The 21,388-nt window shown below is 42.4% G+C and overlaps 1 protein-coding gene across 1 annotated transcript; it reads left to right on the top strand.

Annotated features, from left to right (window-relative positions):
* Positions 1-609: 609 nt before the first annotated feature.
* On the top strand, positions 610-20,750 carry LOC138796022 (cytochrome P450 2K1-like). Its single transcript, XM_069975895.1, has 9 exons — positions 610-792; positions 3,417-3,579; positions 8,996-9,145; positions 13,246-13,406; positions 14,895-15,071; positions 16,392-16,533; positions 18,464-18,648; positions 20,024-20,165; positions 20,294-20,750. Exons 1-9 carry the CDS (start codon positions 610-612, stop codon positions 20,470-20,472), a joined length of 1,482 nt encoding a protein of 493 aa, XP_069831996.1. The 3' UTR covers positions 20,473-20,750.
* Positions 20,751-21,388: the final 638 nt, after the last annotated feature.

The raw sequence follows: 21,388 nt of genomic DNA, 5'->3' as shown, positions 1-21,388 counted from the left end.
TAGAATAGACTTTAGTAGAGGCTTAGTATGACTAGTGCTGTATGTACTATAACTGTACAGGTGACTGGGGTTGGAGCAGCCCTACAGTTCCCATCACAGCAATTCGGGGCGCAGAACGGCTGTGCAACTCCTTACTGATGACACTATTCCAAGCCGAGAAGTAAAGCATGTGGCTACCAGCTTCTACTGGCTAATTTTAATGATCGGAGTGGGGGAGGTGGGATTTTTTAAAAAAAAAAAAACTTTGTGCTGGATCTGTACCACCCAGAGTGGAATGTATGCCTCCATGCTGGAGCTGAAGATTGTGCAGGACAAAAAGTTAGTGTATAAAGCATGCACCTTGTTGCTGAGTGATTACCAAAAGTCACCACCACTTGTTGATTTTCAAATAAGATTAATTCACTGAAAAACCAGAAGTTATATCAAGTAGTTTGGCCAATTTGCTGAGCTCTAAATAAGAAGCAGTTAACAAGCACTTACATGAAGCCATAATTTATGGATATGGAATCCTGCATATGTAATAATCACCAGAACATACACGACCTTCCGCTATAAACATTATACCATAATTTAGAGGTCTCTTTTCTCCCCACAGGTTCCTCTGAGGATATGTTGCCCCTTGATCCGGTCTCAGTTCTCTTATCCATCATAGTATGTATTTTCTTAGTAACTATTCTATACAAACAGAAGGAAGATGTTCCTCCGAATTATCCTCCTGGGCCAAAGCCATTGCCAATAATCGGGAATATTTTCGACTTGGATGTTAATAGGCCTTACTTATCATTTCAAGAGGTAAGAGCCAAAGATCTATTACAGTTCTGTGATGTATTGATTCCTTTAACACCAATAATATGTACAAGAAAAATGTCCTACCTCTGATTATCCAGTAATTGGGAGACTTGTCCCAACCAGATCACTTCCTTGACCATCCAGTATTGATATAATTCTTGATTTGTGATAGTTGAGTTAGCATGTTAGCAGAGCATTTTGGGGTGGACCTGTAAACTGAACCAGATTGACATATCATATTCCTATTGGCACAAAATGCCTGCAACCTTATCACCAACATTTCGGTGTGGCTGCACCTATAATACTGCTGTCATAAAAAATAAAAATAAAAATGAAGTATAAAAGTAAATTGAAATACTTTTGCACATTGCTTGTGTAGTTAACCTATTTTCCTTTAGTCCTAACAGCAGCACAAGTGAAATATTTTGCCCCTGTGAGCTGATAGGACAGATGGAATTTTTATTGCAATCAAACAAGTAAATTAATAAATCAAGGCCAGCCAATAGGCTAGCTATGTACAGAATAAATGAGGACATTTCCCCCAGAACCATTGAGTGATTTAACAAGTAGATAAAAAAAAAGAAAAACAATAATAATAATAATAATAATAATAATAATAATAAGGAAGGGACGTTTTTGCTGCTGTTAGGACTAAGGGAAAACAGCTTACCTACATAACTGTAACTTCCATCTCGTCCTACCAGCAGCACAAATGGGGATTTAGCAAGAAGAAGTTCCCATATGGGAGGGACCTTCCTCAGAAGCACAATAGCTCACCCAAAGCCAAAGTACTGATAAGACCTCAGGTCAGGTCTATAATGACTAACAGAAGTGTGAACTCTAAGTAGCCGCTTTGCACATGTCCTCAAGATGAGATGAGATTAGAGGAATGAGCCTTTACAAAAGAGACTGAAGTGCAGAAGAGACTGAAATCATGGTGGAAATCTACACCAGACTCTGAGGTTGCAACATGTAAATTATAAATCAAGAAAATAAGTTTAAGCCTTTGCCATCATTTAACATCGTGTGAACACAGTCGAAACTCTCAGGTATACCGCTTTTTACAAATGTCTCCTTAACCCCACCCCTTCCATGATACAATTTGAAGGACCAAAATATGGTAGCGTTCAGAAGTATATAATAGAGTCGAGTGAAGCGAATTCCGCAAATCAAAATTTGCTGCGAATTGGGCTGCCGATTTGTTCTATAAATCAAATTCCTGCCAATTTGTTAAAGAAATTCACAAAAAGCAAAATGTCAGGCGAACATGCTGTCTGGAGCATCACTGGGCGGGAGAAAGGGATTAACCGTAATCCCTAGCACCCATTCAATCAGCTGCAGGCCGCTCTGTGATGTCAGCCCCTCCCCTTCTATATAAGGAGGTTTGGTAACAGAGGTGGCCAATAGGCTGTTTGGAGGAGAGCAGGATGGCGGCGGGCAGTTAGAGCAAAGCAGGGAGAGACTAACAGAGTGATATAGAGACAGAGAGGAGAGGATAGGAGGGCTGATTGTGGGGGATTGCTTGTTGGAGCTGCCAACCAGGTGTCCTGTTTACCGAGTATCTGGGGGATTACAAGAATTCCCTGAAACCAGTAAAGACACAGTCCATATTATTCACTAACTGGGCACTGTAAACTCCTATTGAGGTATTCCAATTTGCTGGGATCAGTGAATGGAGCGTGCGTTTTACATAATCAGTGCTTGCACTCCACTCCTACTGTGTTATACAAGTTGGGTTTGATTAAATTGGATAATTGACAGACAGACTGATTGATTGACTTTTTTTTTAATTGTGATTGTCCAATTTTTAATATTTCTACTATAACATGTTTTAACAAATCCGTCCTTCTCTAATATTCCCAGTACTGTAGCTAGTTATAGCTTGAATTGAAATTCATTAGGTTTCGATTCAAGAATATTAATGAATTTGACCCAAAATTTGCGAAGCTCGCAAAACAAATTTCTGGCTGCTTCGCTCCTCTCTACTTGCAACTTCAGCTATTCAAATAGTGAGAGGAGCTTTTCTCTGCCTTATGACTGGCAGCTGCTGCTGGGGGTATAAGGATTGTAGATGTCTATGAAAGAAGACAGAATGTTATCTAAATGACACATTTTTATGTAATAAGGAGCTTTATACTCTTAGGCTATGTTCACACAACGTTTTTTCAGCTCCATTTAAAATGACATCCGTCATTTTGAATCTAAAATAACTGACGTCATTTAGCTGTCCAGCCTCGCCTTAGTGCAATGACTTTACTTCGTTACTAATTGGCCTTTGGGTGTGTCTTAATTGAAAAGTCCATTGAATTCAATAGTAAAATTGTAAAAAGAATGGTGATAAAAGAAAAACTGTTAGTGAACAACTAATAAAAAACGTCCACTAATTGCAAAAGACATCTGAAAATAATTGTCATGATTCATATTTTAATGTCCACTATTCAATAACATCCATTATTCAATACATTGTGTGCATTGGACATCCGTCTTTCCATTGACTTCATTGCATTGCATGGCAGTCACTTAAATCGCGGCAATAACGGACGCTTTGTTAAATAGCAGAAGCGGCTGCCTTTCCTCTATTTTTGACATTATATGAATATAGCTTTATACTGACTTGTATTTTGCAGCTTGCTAAGAAGTACGGCCCAGTGTTTACTATAAAGGTTGGATTCAAGAAGATGGTTGTGCTGTGTGGATATGACACCGTGAGGGAAGCTCTTGTCAACCACGCAGATGTGTTTGTGGACAGACCAGATCTACCTGCTTTCATGGATGCCACAAAAGGACACGGTATCGTTTCCATGGAATATTTTATTACCTCTGGTTAAACACATCATTCAGATGTCAAGAGGAATTCTTAATGGGTTTGGTTAAATTTAGTCATTTTCATATTTTTGTAATTTAAATTACATTTCTCAGCTGCAGTTTAGCTTCCAAATTGTGGACACTGTTAGTGTCAGGAATGTACAGTAGCCTGGTGTGAACTGAGCCTGTTTTTACTTTTGTGTGACACACCTGCTTGCTTCTCAGCTTCCGGCAATGCAGGAGTTACACAGAGCTTTACTAGACTTGATTGCTGCAGCTGAGCAAGTCTTTTGATTGACATAATTCTCTGCCTGTCCGGAACCTTGAGGATCAGAGCGTCGGTCCAATGGGGATAGGACTGGGCTCTTGATCCTCATAAAATAAAGCTGAGGCAGTCCTTCTCTGCTGGCTATTAAGTTTCATACACTGATCCCAGCTCCCCCCTGTCTATTCCTGTGATCCCCGTTCCTAATTCCTCTGCTTGCTTGACTTGTTACCTGACCTCCCACCTGACCTTTGACTATCCGATTGTTTCCTGATTTTGTACTGCACTGTCCATTTGGTTCTGACTTGGCTTGTTGACTACCCTTTATTGTGTTTGTCTGTCTGTCTTGTTCTGTGTTGCACGTATTCAGTATAGGGAAAGTCTTTATGGTTGTCTGGGGCTGCCTAGGGCCAATTGAGGCAAGTAGGTAGGGACAGTGGGTGAGTTCAGACTCAGGGCCCACTGTATCGTCATGTCCCTACCTCCCCTGTCCTGACAGTTAGATAGCTTGTTAGGTTAAGGATATGCGTGTTACCTTTTATATATCTGTTTGCGCTTCCATATTGTTTAAAAATGCTTATTCTCCAGTGCAAATAGTGAAAGAAGCATGCCCAAGCTCTTGAAGTGTGGAGGTTGGAATGTCTCCTCACTCCCCCTCCCATTCCTGCTCTGCTCCCAAATCCTGCTCCTGCTCACAATTGGTATGCACATTGCCGTTGTATTCCCGTGTAACCAGCGATCAGCCGACAAACAAGAAAGCCATTCTTTAGTTAATCCCATCTTTTGTGCAGCCAATAAAATCATAGTTATTGGCTGTGTAAGAAGGTGATACGTGGGTGATAATGATGGATTTACATGGTCTCACCAATGATGAAGTGATCATGCAATCACAAGGATTGGTGCCTATTATCTGGAGGCCGTTGACCTGTGTAAAAGGGCCCTAGGTCCCAGACCAGTAAGTGGTCTACAGAGAAATGCTTGATATGAGCAAATTATTATCAACAAAATTAAGGATTCCAAGAAGAAAAAATGTTACCAATGTTACATATAAATAGGTCACATATTAACAGTAAAAAAAATATCTAAGTGTCCCTTTAAAGACGTCTCATAACAGACCATTCCTTTCATACTAAAGCCATGGAGCTGACTCCTGTTCCTTTGGGCAGCCATAATACATTTTGGAGGGAAATATTTTTCACATGGCACCCATTAAAAGTAATATATGGACCACTCGATTCTGACTAACACCCACCCAGTATCCATTCTATCATGCCCATCTTTCATAATAGAACATATATACTTTGTCGTTATGTCTCAATAGGTTTTTCCTATTCTAAAAAGTAAAGTGCGCATTCACATGGAACCCTGTGAAGGCGGGCAGGGGGCGGCACGGAAGGCAGGGGGAGACGACCAGCAACACCACAAAGGCGGAGCTACACTAGGGCACCAATGCTCTCGGCCCGCCTCTTAGACATGGCAGCCCCGCTACTAAAGTTGGATTTTCTGCCTCATGAAAGCCTAACCTGCTTTACAAAACATACCACCACAAAGGACTTTGCCTAAGCTACAACAAGGTATAAGTAGTTTGGGGGGGTTCCACAGTGGCTTCAGAGTCGCTTTAAGATTAATGGTGCATTTACACATAACGATTATCGTTTGAGAGATAATCGGCTCGTGTAAACACAGCGAACGATCAAGCGCCGAGCAAAAAATCATTCATTGTGATCTTTCAACATGTTCTCAAATCATCGTTGGTCGTTCACTAAAAATTCGCTTTGTGTTAACAGTCTTTCAAAGATTCACCCTATGTGTAAGATGGGCTTAAGCGATTTTAAAAACGATCGCAATAACAATTTTTTTAACAAATTTTCTAACGATTTGTCTAAACGCTGGTTATAAAAACAAAATCGTTGCTTCAAAATCGTTAAACGATTGAGCGAATTATCGCTTCGTGTAAACGGACCATGAGAGAACTCACTTAGGACAATGATTGAGATCATGAGTTTGTTTATGTAAAGCAAGCACAAAACTATGGACTTCATGCCTAGGTGCAGTGCTTCTGAGTGTGATTCTACATCATTGTAACTGATATACAGGCAAAAAGATAAATTTGGTCAGCTCTCCTACAACACCATTCACACTAGGCAGGAGCATGTTGATATGGCTGAAATTGTAAGCACACACACAAAAAAGTGATTTTCATATTTGTATTGGGTCTGGATCTTGCCATTAGTGGTGAGCACATTTTTTTGTGTCATTGTAACTAATACCCACTCATAGGCTCCAGGGCCACTTTAACCAGAGGGCACATGGTGCACGTGCACCGGGCCCACTGGTTAAAGGGCCCCCCTAGCAGGCCGGCCGTTGCTATGTGCGACCAGTGCGGTCGCACAGAGCTCCGTCCACCAGCCTGTCACGGGGGAGCGCCATGGATGGGTAATCTACTTACCCATCCATGGCGCCCCCTGCAGTGCCCCCTCCCGTCTGCCGCTGCACCCCCCCCCCGCCCACCGCTGTGCTTCAGCAGCAGCAGCGGTACTGACAGAGAGAGAGCGCCATTGGCTCCCTCCCTGTCAGTCACTCTTGTGGCCGCACTTCCTGTGTCACAAGAGGCAGCACTCACCCTCTGGCGCCCGACGTCACTGCGAGGGTAAGGGGAGTGCGGAATGCGTGGACCCAGGTGAGTATAATTGATTTTTTTTTTAATGTTATATGGGAGGGGGAGCGTACGGGGGAGGAGCACACCGGGAGGGGGGGGGGTGCACAGCAAGGGGGCTATATACTATTGGGGAGAGCACAGGGGGGCTATATACTATTGGGGAGAGCACACAGGGGGTCTATATACTATTGGGGAGAGAACAGGGGGTCAGTCTATATACTATTGGGGGAGAGCACAGGAGGGCTATATACTATTGGGGGAGAACACAGAGGGGCTATATACTATTGGGGGAGAGCACAGGGGGGCTATATACTATTGGGGAGAGCACAGGGGGCTATATACTATGGGGAGCGCAGGGGGGGCTATATACTTTTGGGGGAGCACACAGGGAGTCTATATACTATTGGGGGAGCACAGGGGGCTAAATACTATTGGGGGGAGAGCACTGGGGGGCTATATACTATTGGGGAGAGCACAGGGGGCAATATACTATTGTGAGAAAGCACAGGGGGTATATATACTATTGGGGAGAGCACAGGGGGTCTATATACTATTGAGAAAGAGCACAGCAAGGGGTCTATATACTATTGGGGAGATCACAGGAGGGTCTATATACTATTGGGGAGATCAAAGGGGGGTATATACTATTGGGGAGATCACAGGGGGCTATATACTATTGAGGGGAAACCACAGCAAGGGGGCTATATACTATTGGGGAGAGCACTGGGGGTCTATATACTATTGGGGGAGAGCACAGGGGGATATATACTATTGGGGGAGTGCACAGCAAGAGGGCTATATACCATTGGGGAGATCACAGGGGGTCTATATACTATTAGGAGAGAGCACAGGGGGACTATATACTATTAGGGGAGTGCACAGCAAGGGGGCTATATACTAATGGGGAGATCACAAGGGGTCTATATACTATTGGGGAGAGCACAGGGGGTCTATATCCTATTGGGGGAGAGCACAGGGGGGCTATATACTATTGGGGAGTGCACAGCAAGGGGGCTATATACCATTGGGAGATCACAGGCTGTCTATATACTATTATGGGAGAGCACAGGGGGGCTATATACTATTGGGAGAGAGCACAGGGGGGGCTATATACTATTTTGAAGTGCACAGCAGGGGGGCTATATACTATTTTGAAGTGCACAGCAGGGGGGCTATATATTATTTGGGGAGCGCACAGGGGGGCTATATACTACTGGGGAGAGCGCACAGGGGGGCTATATACTTCTGGGGGAGCACACAGGGGTGTATATACTAATGGGGGAGCGCACAGGAGGGCTGTATATAACTGGAGGACCACACAAGGGTCTATATACTACAGGGACACCTTAAAACTATAAAGGCACAGAGGGGTGTAACTATATAGGGGTACGGAGGGGTGTAACTACTATATAGGGGTACAAGGGACCTAACTACTGTATGTGTTGGAGCCTAAAATATTTGTCTGTCAGATTCTGGAGAGAGGGTTCACAGCCAGGAGAAGACTTCAAGGTGGCCCACGCTAGATGGACAGAAAAAGAAAAGGTGACAGACTCTTATCGGAGAAGACGTCCCTGGTGAGTCACTGGATGTACAGTAACTGAACTCTGTTATAGGTTCTGTAGTGAAGGGGTCATGATGTGGCGGTATTATGTAATGGTATCATTGGTGATATCTTTGTTTTGTTCAGTGCAGTTTTCATGTAATATGCAATCACTGGATGGTAGAAATAGTGTTATAAAGTAACATCTGTATGTATTGGGGCTCTTAATACAGTGTGGGGGCAAATTCAGAACATTATACTATGTGCTAAAAGGGAAGAGGGAGGGGGGGGGGGGGCGGCACTCTTGAGGGCTGTGCACCGGGCCTACCAATGTATTAAAACGGCCCTGAAAGGCTCTCAAAATAATGCACTATGACAGTATTGGATCCCACTCTGACAGTAAAGCTTATGCAAGATCACTCAGAGCCAGTCCAGGAGCAGACTTGTTTAATAAGGAGGTATGTCAGCAAGGGGAAAAATAATCCTATTTGCATATTTAGAAAGTGGCTTATATCTCAGAAATTGGGCAACAGTATGAATATTGAAGGACACCTTTGGAGTCAGCGTGAAGGCGCCAATCTGGTGGTGCTGAAAACTTTATTTATGATATCTGCTGGTACATTTACTTTGAAAATCATGTAATTTTTTTGGGACATTGCACTACAATTTTGGCATAATAACAATAGTAAATTTAGCAAGACTTTAAATCAGGGGCCCAGAGGCAATCGATTGATGTAAAATTGACATAAAAAAAACAACAACTCAACTTTATTGGATAGGCAACAGCTTCTCCACAAATTTTCCACTAAGACTCCTGACTTAATATGGCTATATAATTAATTTGGTTCTTTTTTTAAATAATTTCATTTTATACAGAGGTAGTAGAGACAAGGTGGGTGATGTAGGACATAGATTGCATTCACTGTCTATTCTTCAGGCGTTGTCTTCACTAATGGACATAACTGGAAAAAAATGAGACGGTTCACTGCTTCTACATTACGGGGATTCAATATGGGGAAAATAACCTTAGAAGACAAGATCAATGAGGAATCCAATTATTTAGTGGAAACATTTAAATCCTACAGAGGTAAAAAACAGTCTTATTACACTAAAGCTGATGTGTATATGTATGCTACCTATTTAAAGGAATATAACTGCAATAATACTCATCATTACAAGAATATAACTACTATAATACTGCTCCTATATAAAAGATTTTAACTACTATAATACTGCTCCTATATACAGGAATATAACTACTATAATACTGCCCCCTATATACAGGAATATAACTACTATAATACTGCTCCTATATACAAGAATATAACTACTATAATACTGCCTCATACATACAAGAATATAACTACTATAATACCGCTCCTATATACAGGAATATAACTACTATAATACTGCCCCCTATATACAGGAATATAACTACTATAATACTGCTCCTATATACAAGAATATAACTACTATAATACTGCCTCCTGTATACAAGAATATAACAACTATAATACTGCTCCTATATACAAGAATATAACTACTATAATACTGCCCCCTATATACAGGAATATAACTACTATAATACTGCTCCTACGGTATATACAAGAATATAACTACTATAATACTGCTCCTATATACAAGAATATAACTACTATAATATGCACAAGCCAAAAAGACAGAAATGGCTGCACATCGCACCCATGGCTGACACGAAAGCTTATTCAGTTACATTTAAAACCAACATCAGAAGTTAGTATATAATTTGGCCAAACCATATTGCCTCATGTACCACGTGCAGGTCTTCTGATACACATGAGTCCCTAACCAAAAAACATCACTGTGCCGGTCAGCGACCACAATCCCCGCAAAACGAGCGCAAGCAGAAAAGGGGGGCCACGGAATGACCCTGCTACCCCATTGTCACAGGACCAGACCCTAAAGGGCCCCCCCAGACCCCACAGGCGCCACCGTCAGAAAAAGTGTACGCCAAGCAACACAAGTGTGAACAATTGTCTCCCTTTTTTCATTGTGGCTAGCACTCGTGCTTTGTAAGACCCATGTGAACCAAATTAGCAGGAAGCACCTGTGTACATAAGGGGAGGATCTCCTAGCATTCTCCCATTCTACCTGCAGAGGAATGGAGAGAGGAAAGAGCTTGTTCACACTTGTGTTGCTTGGCGTCCACTTTTTCCGCCTGCGGGGTCTGGGGGGGCCCTTTAGGGTCTGGTCCTGTGACAATGGGGTTGCAGGGCCATTCCGTGGCCCCCTTCTCTGCTTGCGCACGTTTTGCGGGGATTGTGGTTGCTGACCGGCACTGTGATGTTTTTTGGTTAGGGACTCATGTGTATCAGAAGACCTGCACGTGGTACATGAGGCAATATGGTTTGGCCAAATTATATACTAACTTCTGATGTTGGTTTTAAATGTAGCTGAATAAGCTTTCGTGTCAGCCATGGGTGCGATGTGCAGCCATTTCAGTCTTTTTGGCTTGTGCATTTTTTATGTATTCTGTCCCTTTTTTCATCGTGGCTAGCACTCGTGCTTTGTAAGACCCATGTGAACCAAATTAGCAGGAAACATCTGTGTACATAAGGGGAGGATCTCCTAGCATTCTTCCATTCTACCTGCAGAAAAATGGAGAGAGGAAAGAGCTTGTTCACACTTGTGTTGCTTGGCGTCCACTTTTTCCGCCGGTGGCACCTGCGGGGTCTGGGGGGGCCCTTTAGGGTCTGGTCCTGTGACAATGGGGTTGCAGGGCCATTCCGTGGCCCCCTTTTCTGCTTGCGCACGTTTTGCGGGGATTGTGGTCGCTGACCGGCACAGTGATGTTTTTTGGTTAGGGACTCATGTGTATCAGAAGACCTGCACGTGGTACATGAGGCAATATGGTTTGGCAAAATTATATACTAACTTCTGATGTGTGTTTAGAATGTAGCTGAATAAGCTTTCGTGTCAGCCATGGGTGCGATGTGCAGCCATTTCTGTCTTTTTGGCTTGTGCATATTTTATGTATTCTGTCCCTTTTTTCATTGTGGCTAGCACTCGTGCTTTGTAAGACCCATGTGATCCAAATTAGCAGGAAGCACCTGTGTACATAAGGGGAGGATCTCCTAGCATTCTCCCATTCTACCTGCAGAGGAATTGAGAGAGGTAAGAGCTTGTTCACACTTGTGTTGCTTGGCGTCCACTTTTTCCGCCGGTGGCGCCTGCAGGGTCTGGGGGGGCCCTTTAGGGTCTGGTCCTGTGACAATGGGGTTGCAGGGCCATTCCGTGGCCCCCTTCTCTGCTTGCACATGTTTTGCGTGGATTGTGGTCGCTGACCGGCACAGTGATGTTTTTTGGTTAGGGACTCATGTGTATCAGAAGACCTGCACATGGTACATGAGGCAATATGGTTTGGCCAAATTATATACTAACTTCTGATGTTGGTTTTAAATGTAGCTGAATAAGCTTTCGTGTCAGCCATGGGTGCGATGTGCAGCCATTTCTGTCTTTTTGGCTTGTGCATATAACTACTATAATACTGCTCCTATATAAAAGAATATAACTACTATACATGGAGAGAAAGGCATGGCTGCACATCCCATCTATGGCTGATACTAATACCGCTAGGCCTATTTAAAAAATCAACACCAGGGTGTCTGTATATATTTTGATCAAACCATAATAGCCCCGTGTACCACGTGCAGGCCCCCTGGTTCACATGGGTCCCTACGCTAACTCCACACCGTGTCGGTCCACCAACCACGCAAAGCATGCACATGCAGGGAAGGAAGGCCATGGAATAGACCAGCAACCCCAATGTCACAGGACCAGACCCAAAATGCCCCACCAGCTCCACTGGCGGGGAAGGCTGCCCCCAAACAACACAAGTATGAATATGGTATTACACTCACCACTGCTGCTCACACAGAATGGGGAAGACATAAGGTACTGACATGTGAGCAGAGGCATTTCCTGCTAATTTTGGTCATGTGGATTTAATAAAGGAGTGCGAGCTGTTCAGAGAGGGAGAACTGTAAAACACGACATGAAGATAAAGGAACGGCTGCCACGTGGTACACGGGGCTATTATGGTTTGATCAAATTATATGCAGACACCCTGGTGTTGATTTTTAAAATAGGCCTAGCGGCATTAGTATCCATTAGTACCTTATGTCTTCCCCATTCTGTGTGAGCAGCAGTGGTGAGTGTAATACCATATTCATGCTTGTGTTGTTTGGGGGCAGTCTTCCCCTCCGGTGGTGCTGGCCGGGTTCTGGTGGGGCATTTTGGGTTTGGTCCTGTGACATTGGGGTTGCAGGGCCGTTCCATGGCCTCCCTTCCCTGCATGTGCACGCTTTGCAGGGTTGGCGGTCACTGACCGACACGGTGTGGAGTTAGCGTAGGGACCCGTGTGAACCAGGAGACCTGCACATGGTACACGGGGCTATTATGGTTTGATCATATTATATACAGACACCCTGCTGTTTATTTTTAAAATAGGCCTAGCGGCATTAGTATCAGCCATAGATGTGATGTTCCTTTCTCGCCATGTCGTGCATAACTACTATAATCCTGCACCTATATACAAGAATATAACTACTATAATACTGCTCCTATATATAGGAATATAACTACTATAATACACAAAAACACACAAAAAAGGAACAGCTCACCGCAATGGCAGGATACAGACCCACTACAGACATGAAAATAATTAAAAGGGGCAGTCTTACACTGTACTATGGCCTCTTCATGGCATGAAATACATCTATGCTCTAAGCATGCAAGATCTGTCTTATAACGGCAGTAATTACACCACCTGGGCGGGATGGGTGGAGTGCACGTCCAAGTAGAGGCAGCCACTCCCCCCAACACAGAAAAAAAAAAAGGACAAATTTAGTCAGCTCTCCTAAAACACTATTCACACTAGGCAGGTGTTACGGTGGCCTCATACACTATACTACTATAATACTGCTCCTATATATAAGAATATAACAACTATAATACTACTCCTATATATAAGAATGTAACTACTATAATACTGCTCCTATATATAAGAATATAACAACTATAATACTGCCACTATATACTGGAATATAACTACTATAATACTGCCTCCTATATACAGGAATACAACTACTATGATACTGCTGCTAGATTCCTAAAAAATGTTTTACTAATGTTTTATTCTTACTTTAGGTGAACCCTTTGACAATACTATGATACTGAACGCTGCTGTCGCCAATATCATTGTATCTATAATACTCGGCCATCGCTTTGACTATGATGATCCAAAACTTCAAAGACTCATGTCCTTAGTAATGCATATCATGGAGACTCTTGGTAGCCCAATGGCCTTGGTAAATTTATTGTTTTCATAATGTTTTTATGCAGTTTATGGATCAGATGTCAGCAGTTGAGGTATTACTACCATAGTAAATATGAAAAATAGAAATAGGCTACCTGCCTCATACACAGGGAGCAGAGCAAAGCCTGGTGGGACTGTCTGAGTCTTTTGGGGTCTGGCATATCATCCTCCATGGTGGTGTTTAGCTTAGAGACCAGCTTGAAAGTTCCAGTGGCGGTCGCGGACAGAAGCGAGAACACCGGAAGTGTGGACAAGTATGCTCAGATTTGTTTATTTTTACACACTTATCAGCCAGCTGATTGTTGTAATTTAATTCAACCTAAAAACCATTGGCCGTCGGGCGTGCTGATGGTTTTTAGGCTGGGAAAAAAACACTGCAATTAGCCGATGATCATTCTATCAGCTGATCGTTGGTGATAATTTGCCGAATTGCCTGATTAGGCAGACTATTGCTCTGTGTAATAGGGCCCTAAGCTGAGCATTGGGGTCTCAGCATTTAGACCCTGACAGTTCTCAGAGGCCTCTGGAAATCTCCAGTAAAGGACTGTAGGGACCAGACACTAACATGTCAAAAGTTTAAAAACAAGTATCTTGCACCTTGCAAGAGATCAATGTCTTTAAACACACGGTTAATGCTTTGTCCCAGTCTTACTGGGAAATTTGTCTATCAAATTCCCTGCTCCAGCTTCACATACATGATAATGATTATTTGTGGTATGTTTCCAAGAACAGAGTATAGAGAATGGAAATCGACCCTTACAGCCAAGCGTCAGACAGACAAATGTTTTCAAAAACAGTGAGCAGTCGCAATAGGTTTATGAAGTCTTTTGAGCAAATTAAAAAAATTATATTATTGGAGATATTCCATGTATCTTATCGAGGATTGTAAATTAGACAGGATGAAGTCCTGGTAAGATTTTGGTTGGTCCTTGTCCATCATATTAATAAAATAAGGGCCCTGAGCTAAATAGATAGAGGTCTCTAAGGCTGTTGGAAATGTGCGACCCATAATTGGGGTTAAAGGGTCATCTGAGGTAAACAACTGCAAAGATTTAGGTAGGAAAATGACAGATATTAAGTCCGGTGGAAGAGTCAAAAGAGCTGTTAGTGGAAGAGCCTTCCTGTGAAGAGTATCAGAGTACTAGGCTCCACTGGGGAGGAAAGTCATTCCAAAGCTACCCATAATTTCATGTGGCGAGAGTGGAAGCAGTCTAACAACTTAGTATATACTGCCACCGAATAATAAGTCTACAGTCTGGTAAAGCTAACCCACTTCAAAGTTCTTTTCAAATGAGTATGTCTCTAGCTATATGTGGGTGCTTCTTTTTCCAAACAAAATGGGCAAGTAGCTAAATGAGCATAGTAAAGAAGTCAGGAGAAGTAAACCATGAGGGTCTGAAAGAGGTATAATAGTCTTTGGCCAATGGGCTTTTCATGGCATACATACAAAGATGTGATAACTTTTCTTTCTTCTAAACAGTTGTACAATGCCTTTCCACCCCTGATGCGTTGGCTTCCGGGAAGTCACAAAACCCTTCGACCGACCACTGATGAATTACATTTATTTATTAGAGAGATCTTCACAAAACAAAGGGATCAACTAGATGTCAATGACCAGAGGAGCTTGATAGATCATTTTCTGGGCAAACAGAAAGAGGTAAAGTTACAACATTGACTTGGTTGCATGGTGCACAGCGTCTTGCATGGATCTGATTCTCTGGTGCTGTTGGGTTTCAGCCATTTTGCTATTTACAGTTTAGGTCATCAGTCTCTGACCAGTGGGTTGCTGACACCCAGCATCCCAGCTTGGCTCTGTTCACTTTGTAGTGGTGGTGAGGCATAAATGCAGTTCAACTCCTGTCCAAGTCACCCGCAACCCTGCTGCAGTAACCAGGCATAGCCAATACACAGTAAATAGAGCTCTACTCACCGTTTAGTACAAACACAAAACAGCTGATTGACAGGGATGTTGGACGTCAGCACCCCGATGATCAGTGATTGATGAACCATCCATTCTGTTTTACCCTGAAACCACTTTAATTGTCCACTTCACAGAGTGGTCATGATCCTTGAAAAGTAACAGTCATGGGCCGTCTACAAGAACCCATATAATAGTTGACTCAAAGGAGTTTTTTAGACAAAATGCACCAATGAGCTTCATAGTGAGTGTAGAAAAACTCCATTCACTGTGTAGTGCGGGGCCAAACAGCCGATCTGCACAGGTGCTACTGTTGGTGTCCTGTGGACTGCTCATCACTACATTTTGCCTAGAAAACCCCTTTAAGCTAAGACAATGGGCCTCACTTACCAACAATACGCCAATTTTAAGCTGTTATAATGTCGGTTGTGTCTGTTTTTTCCACGTCAAATTCATCAATGTGGCACATGCCCTTAGTAACACAGAACAAAACTAAAACCTGACCATCCTCCACACTAGAAGTGACTGTTTTTTTATAATGGAAAATCTTTTTAAAAAAAAGATGAAAAAAAAGACGGTTTGCTTAATAAATCTGTCGGTTTTGCTGGGTTTTGAACGACACGCCCACTTGGAGTGTTTTTGGATACAAATAATAGGTTTGTTGGGTATGTGGAAGAATTTTGTCTCACACCTTTAAAAAATTTGACCAGACCAGACCGAGAGGGAAAATGGACAAAAAACTGACGATTTGCTGCCGGGAACACATGAGTAAATCACCCCCAATGTCCTTGAGAAGAATAACTCTGTGGGCTCTATATGTTTATGGGCCATCAGATTCTACCCTAAAGCTTGGAGAATCCTTTCATCCCCCATATTGTTGCATTATTTTTTCATGACCACCTTCAGTGCATATATTTTTTTTGCTCTTTTTTGGAGTTCAATTTCTCCCAGCTTCCTGAAATATTTTGAAATAGATTCAGTATCTGATCTAAAGTAAGATTTGCATATCTGATGGAATAAGTTCTCTTATCGATATGTTACATGTTTTGCTCATTTCAGGAGAAGCCCCATGCAGAGTCGTATTTTCATGATGAAAACCTCACATCTCTCTTAACCGAACTGTTCGCTGCTGGAATGGAGACGACTTCTACCACCCTGAGATGGAGCCTTCTATTAATGATGAAGTATCCTGAGGTTCAAAGTAAAAAGATATTATCTCATTATTGTCTATGGTGCTGTGGAGGGAAGTGGGGATTGGGCCTTTTTTACGTGAAAATGAAACTCTGCTCCCGATAGAGATATCTGCATTATGGGCACACATGGGGAGCCATTGCAACCATCAGCACCCCAAGACTCCTTGGGATGACAGAGGCATCCTTCTTTTTTCAACCACTCAAATCATGTAAAGCAAACTTTGACTGCAGCATCTAAGGGGTTGAACTGCTGAGATTAGCATTATCTATGATCAGGGCTGTTTAATTGGAGTGATGGTTGTATAGCTCAGCTAGCAACTTAAAGAGACTGGATGTTCCTTGCCAAGATTACTGTAGTTCCTAATCCTTTCAATATTTAGGCTGGGTCATGTGACTTTCACTCAGACCTCTAATCCATTATATGATTTCCTGTATAGACAGGATGTCAGTCTCACTTGTGTGTTTGACTTTCTGGAAACTACAATCTAACATCAGCATCAAATCCAGACAGTTTTCAGATATTTTCCCATTCCACAAAGCTCTGCCCTCTTTGCTGCTCAATATATTATTTCAGCCTAAGGGCCAGTTCACATGAAATAAAACTGGCGGAATTCCCCGGCGGATCCCGCCAGCCTCCGTGTCATACTGGCAGTCTATGGGAGGCTTGTACGCCTCCTCTGTCCGCGCCTGACATGTCAATTCTTCCGCGTGGAGAGGTGAGGCATGCCAGCCTCCATTAGACTGCCAGTATGACATGGAGGCTTTACTCTGTGTAAACTGGCCCTAAGACACAGAATTATTGTGATATTTAAGGCCACAGGAGAGCAGTGATATAGTATGTGAGCCCCAATGTAGGTAGCCTATAGACTTCTAAAAAGTTACTGAGTTTCTCCTCTGTTGAATGAGATGCAAGTTTACATTTCTCTCTTCTGATTCTCCCTTGTAAGAGATTGTAGGGAGAAACTAATCACAAAGAAAACAGACTCAGGCCATGTTTACACTCAGTGAAACACTGGCCGTTCTTGACCCGGCTGGAACGGCCAGACTTACCGAAGATCATCCTGGCCAGTGCTGCAGCACCGGCCGATCTTCATTCCTGCTGAATTTGTCAGGGATTCCATAGACGGCAGCACAATGTAAGTTGAGTATTAATGCAAATCGTCAACAAAAGCCGTGATAAATACTTAACTTATGTTGTGTGAACATGGTCTCAAGCTGCATCTCATAGGAATACAATGAGACTTAATAGTGTGAGCTAGGGGACGGAAGTTCTATGTGAGATACTGAGCTTCTTGCATCATGGGAGATGTAGGATGCCTTAGGAAATCCATATAATAGGGGAGAAGGAATAAAGATGGCAGACAACCCATAAGTAGCATATTATACAAATGATGCATGCAAAATAGTTTTTACATGATTTTCAAATAGCATCCTTATAAGCCAAAAATAAATTCACTCTTTTTCTCACACAATAAAATGATAAAAAATAAAGCTGTATTCATAATATAACAATGCGCTCCATCAAAGTCAATGGGAAATTGGCCGAAAGTGCCCACAATATAGAACAACGGCTGTAATATGTTACGACATCAAAAGTCATACAAACTGCTTTTGCAAAAAATGCAGGGTTTTTTTCCCGCAAGTTTGACTTGTTTTTCACTAAGTGAACCTCGAGCATGCTGGAGTCCATCCGAACCCGAACTTTCGGCATTTGATTAGCGGTGGCTGCTGAACTTGGATAAAGCCCTAAGGCTATGTGGAAAACATGGATATAGTCATTGGCTGTATCCATGTTTTCCAGACAACCTTAGAACTTTATCCACGTTCAGCAGCCACCGCTAATAAAATGCTGAACGATCGGGTTCAGATGGACTCGAACCCAAACCCGGTTCGCTCATCTCTACAATTTAAAGCAATTCTTACTTTCATATGATACAGAAAATGTTCAGAAAGAAGTTGAAATGGTTATTGGTTCAGCTGAGCCTCAGGTGGCACACCGCCAACGAATGCCATATACCCACGCTATCATCAATGAGATCCAGAGATTCGCCAATGTTGCGGCAATAAATCTGCCACATCAGACTGCTCAAGATGTCACCCTGCAGGGCTTCTTCATACCAAAAGTAAGTGTCTTCATTTAAGGCATTTTCCTTTGTGGTCCATACACATTTAGGCTATGTTCACACTACGTAAGTTTCCGGCCGTAGCGCGCTCCGTGAATAAGCGGCAGGAGATTTACGTAGTTTGCGTACAATGCAAAGTATACGATCTACGGCTGCACAGTTCACACTACGTACGAACTTACACCCGGATCGTATGCGGCGCCGTAAAAAATTAACCAGACCATTGTTTCGGGATGGAAATGCTGTAACTTACGGCCGTAGCGTAACATGCGGTCCCGTACGGAGTGGTGATTTCTTCTTTTTTTTCACTTTTATTTGTGGATCCAAAAGGTTCTGTGGGGTGTCCGGGGCTAGCCGAAGATATCCCAGTAAAATACCGCTGTCAGATTGCTACGTACGCTGCTCGGGATGCGTACGTAACTTACGGGCGTAAGTTCGCGGACCGTACGTAGCTGGCCGCAACTTGTATAAATTCCGGACGGAGTTTTACACGTATATGTCCGGTCGCGAAAAATATGCTGACCTGGCCACATGTGAAAAAGTAGCCTTGCTTCCTTTGGCTTTGTTCACACATTGCTTGTTTTTCAAAAAAATATATTGTTTTGGTGGGATTTTCATCATGGCAGTAAAGCAGCACCATTTTTTGCAACAATTTCAGAACAATTAGGGCAAAAACACACTGTGTGAACACAGCCGAAGGGTCCATTTACATAGAAAGATTATCTGACAGATTATCTTCCAAAGATTTGAAGCCAAAGCCAAAGCCAGGACAGGATTTGAAAATCCATTCAATCTCAGGCTTTCCTTTATGACCTGATCTCTGTTTATAGTCTGTTTCTGGCTTTGGCTTCAAATCTTTGGCAGATAATCTGTAAGATAATCTTTCTATGTAAATGGACCCTAAGGCACAAAATCAAAAAATTAACCAATTCCAATTAACAATTTGGTGGAATAAAACACTGAAGTTCTAATCAGTAATGTGCCCTGGATCTCATCTTAGGGTATATGCACACTACAGAAATCACGCGGATAACTTGCTATGGATTCCATTGTTGTCCCCCTGTGCTACCGTTTAAAGTTCCATCGGTCCCATAAGCTCCATTCTATGGTCAAGCGGATTTTGCCATTCACCCAAAGAATTTACATGTCTTTGGGAGCGTACGGGGACGAGCGGCGGAATCCGCGGCAAGTTATCTGTAGTGTGCATATACCCTTATGCACTAATGGTAGATTATAGTTTACAAGATGGAGACTGATGAACGTAATGGGGAGTTATGCTCAGGGCCCTAACTATTTACCTATGCTGTATATTATTGATGGACTGCAAACTCTTTGGTGGATCTCACTGTAGACAATCCTTTACGAATCTTTGCAGGGGACTCAGATAATTCCATCCCTGACCTCTGTCCTACGAGACCCCAAATACTTCAAGAAACCTGATGACTTTCATCCTCAACATTTTCTTGACTCTGATGGAAACTTTGTTAACAATGAAGCCTTTTTACCATTTTCTGCTGGTGAGTAACATCAAAGTCAGGACATAGTTACAGGAATTGGACTTACAGTGAGTTGGATGCAGTCTTCCTGCCACCAGACCCCAAGCTAGGCTGATACTGATATGTTTTCTCTATTCTCTTTTTTGTAGGTAAGAGAAGTTGTGCTGGAGAGAACTTGGCTAAGATGGAGCTTTTCCTCTTCTTTACAAAGCTGCTGCAGAACTTCACATTCAAAGCTCCTCCTGGGGCAAAGCTGGACCTCACCTCTGCCGTTGGATTAACCTCACCTCCACAGAAGCATCAGATCTGTGCAGTTCCTCGTAACTAATGGACATCTTGTAAATTTGTTATTTTCTTGAGGTTTCCCCAATTTACTATTATCCATCAACATACAATATTAATTGGTTCTGTAGCTCCCGCCATAAACTATAATCGAGACGAAAAATAACTTTTGACAGCTAAGGAGTAAGGCGTGCTGCCAAGCGATTTACCTGCCCATATCTCTGTATGACAGTGGTTTTCCGGAGTCACATGTCAAAAGTTAATTTATCTGACATTTAACATTTTAATTTCCTAAACTGAATTTATTAACCAGCAGACACTTATTTTTGGCATAAAATAAAGGTTCGATTACTCAAAGATTTCTGACTTTTTGGCCATTATATGCAATGTCCATCATTAGTGATGAGCGAATAGTGAAATATTCGAATATTCATACAAATATCTCCCGAATATTCGAATATGCAATTGAATATTTGATCCCATTAAAGTCAATGGGAACAAGTATTCGATTATTGAAAAAACATCTATTTGACCACTTGGAGGTAAAAAACAGAAGCTGGGGGATTTGAATGCTTATTGAATATTTATCGAATATTCGGCGAACTATTCGATAATATTCGATAGATCGAATACCTTACTATTCGATCGAATATCTATTCGATCGAACAGTATTCGCTCATCACTATCCATCATATTTTGTAAAGTTTGCTAATGCATGGGCGGCTACCGATATGCCAGCTTTAGTGAGAAGTTGGTGCCTCTTGATCCGATGCACTTGACACCAGTGGGCTATTACTTAAAGAGTAATCCCCTCATATAAAAATGGCTTCCTGGCCCCCTTTGGTTTATTTTTGGCTGCTGGAAATGGTGAGGAAGCCAAAAACAGCTGAAGTGTTGTGACCCTGTGGAAGAGTGAGAGGAGTGTTGTTTGATGGTAGTAGTCTTTTTTAGAGCTCAACTCA

Source organism: Dendropsophus ebraccatus, chromosome 6, assembly GCF_027789765.1.
Source record: "Dendropsophus ebraccatus isolate aDenEbr1 chromosome 6, aDenEbr1.pat, whole genome shotgun sequence".
Classification (NCBI taxonomy): domain Eukaryota; kingdom Metazoa; phylum Chordata; class Amphibia; order Anura; family Hylidae; genus Dendropsophus; species Dendropsophus ebraccatus.
The sequence above is the reverse complement of the archived record's forward strand: the minus strand, read 5'-3'. Positions and strand labels throughout refer to the sequence as shown.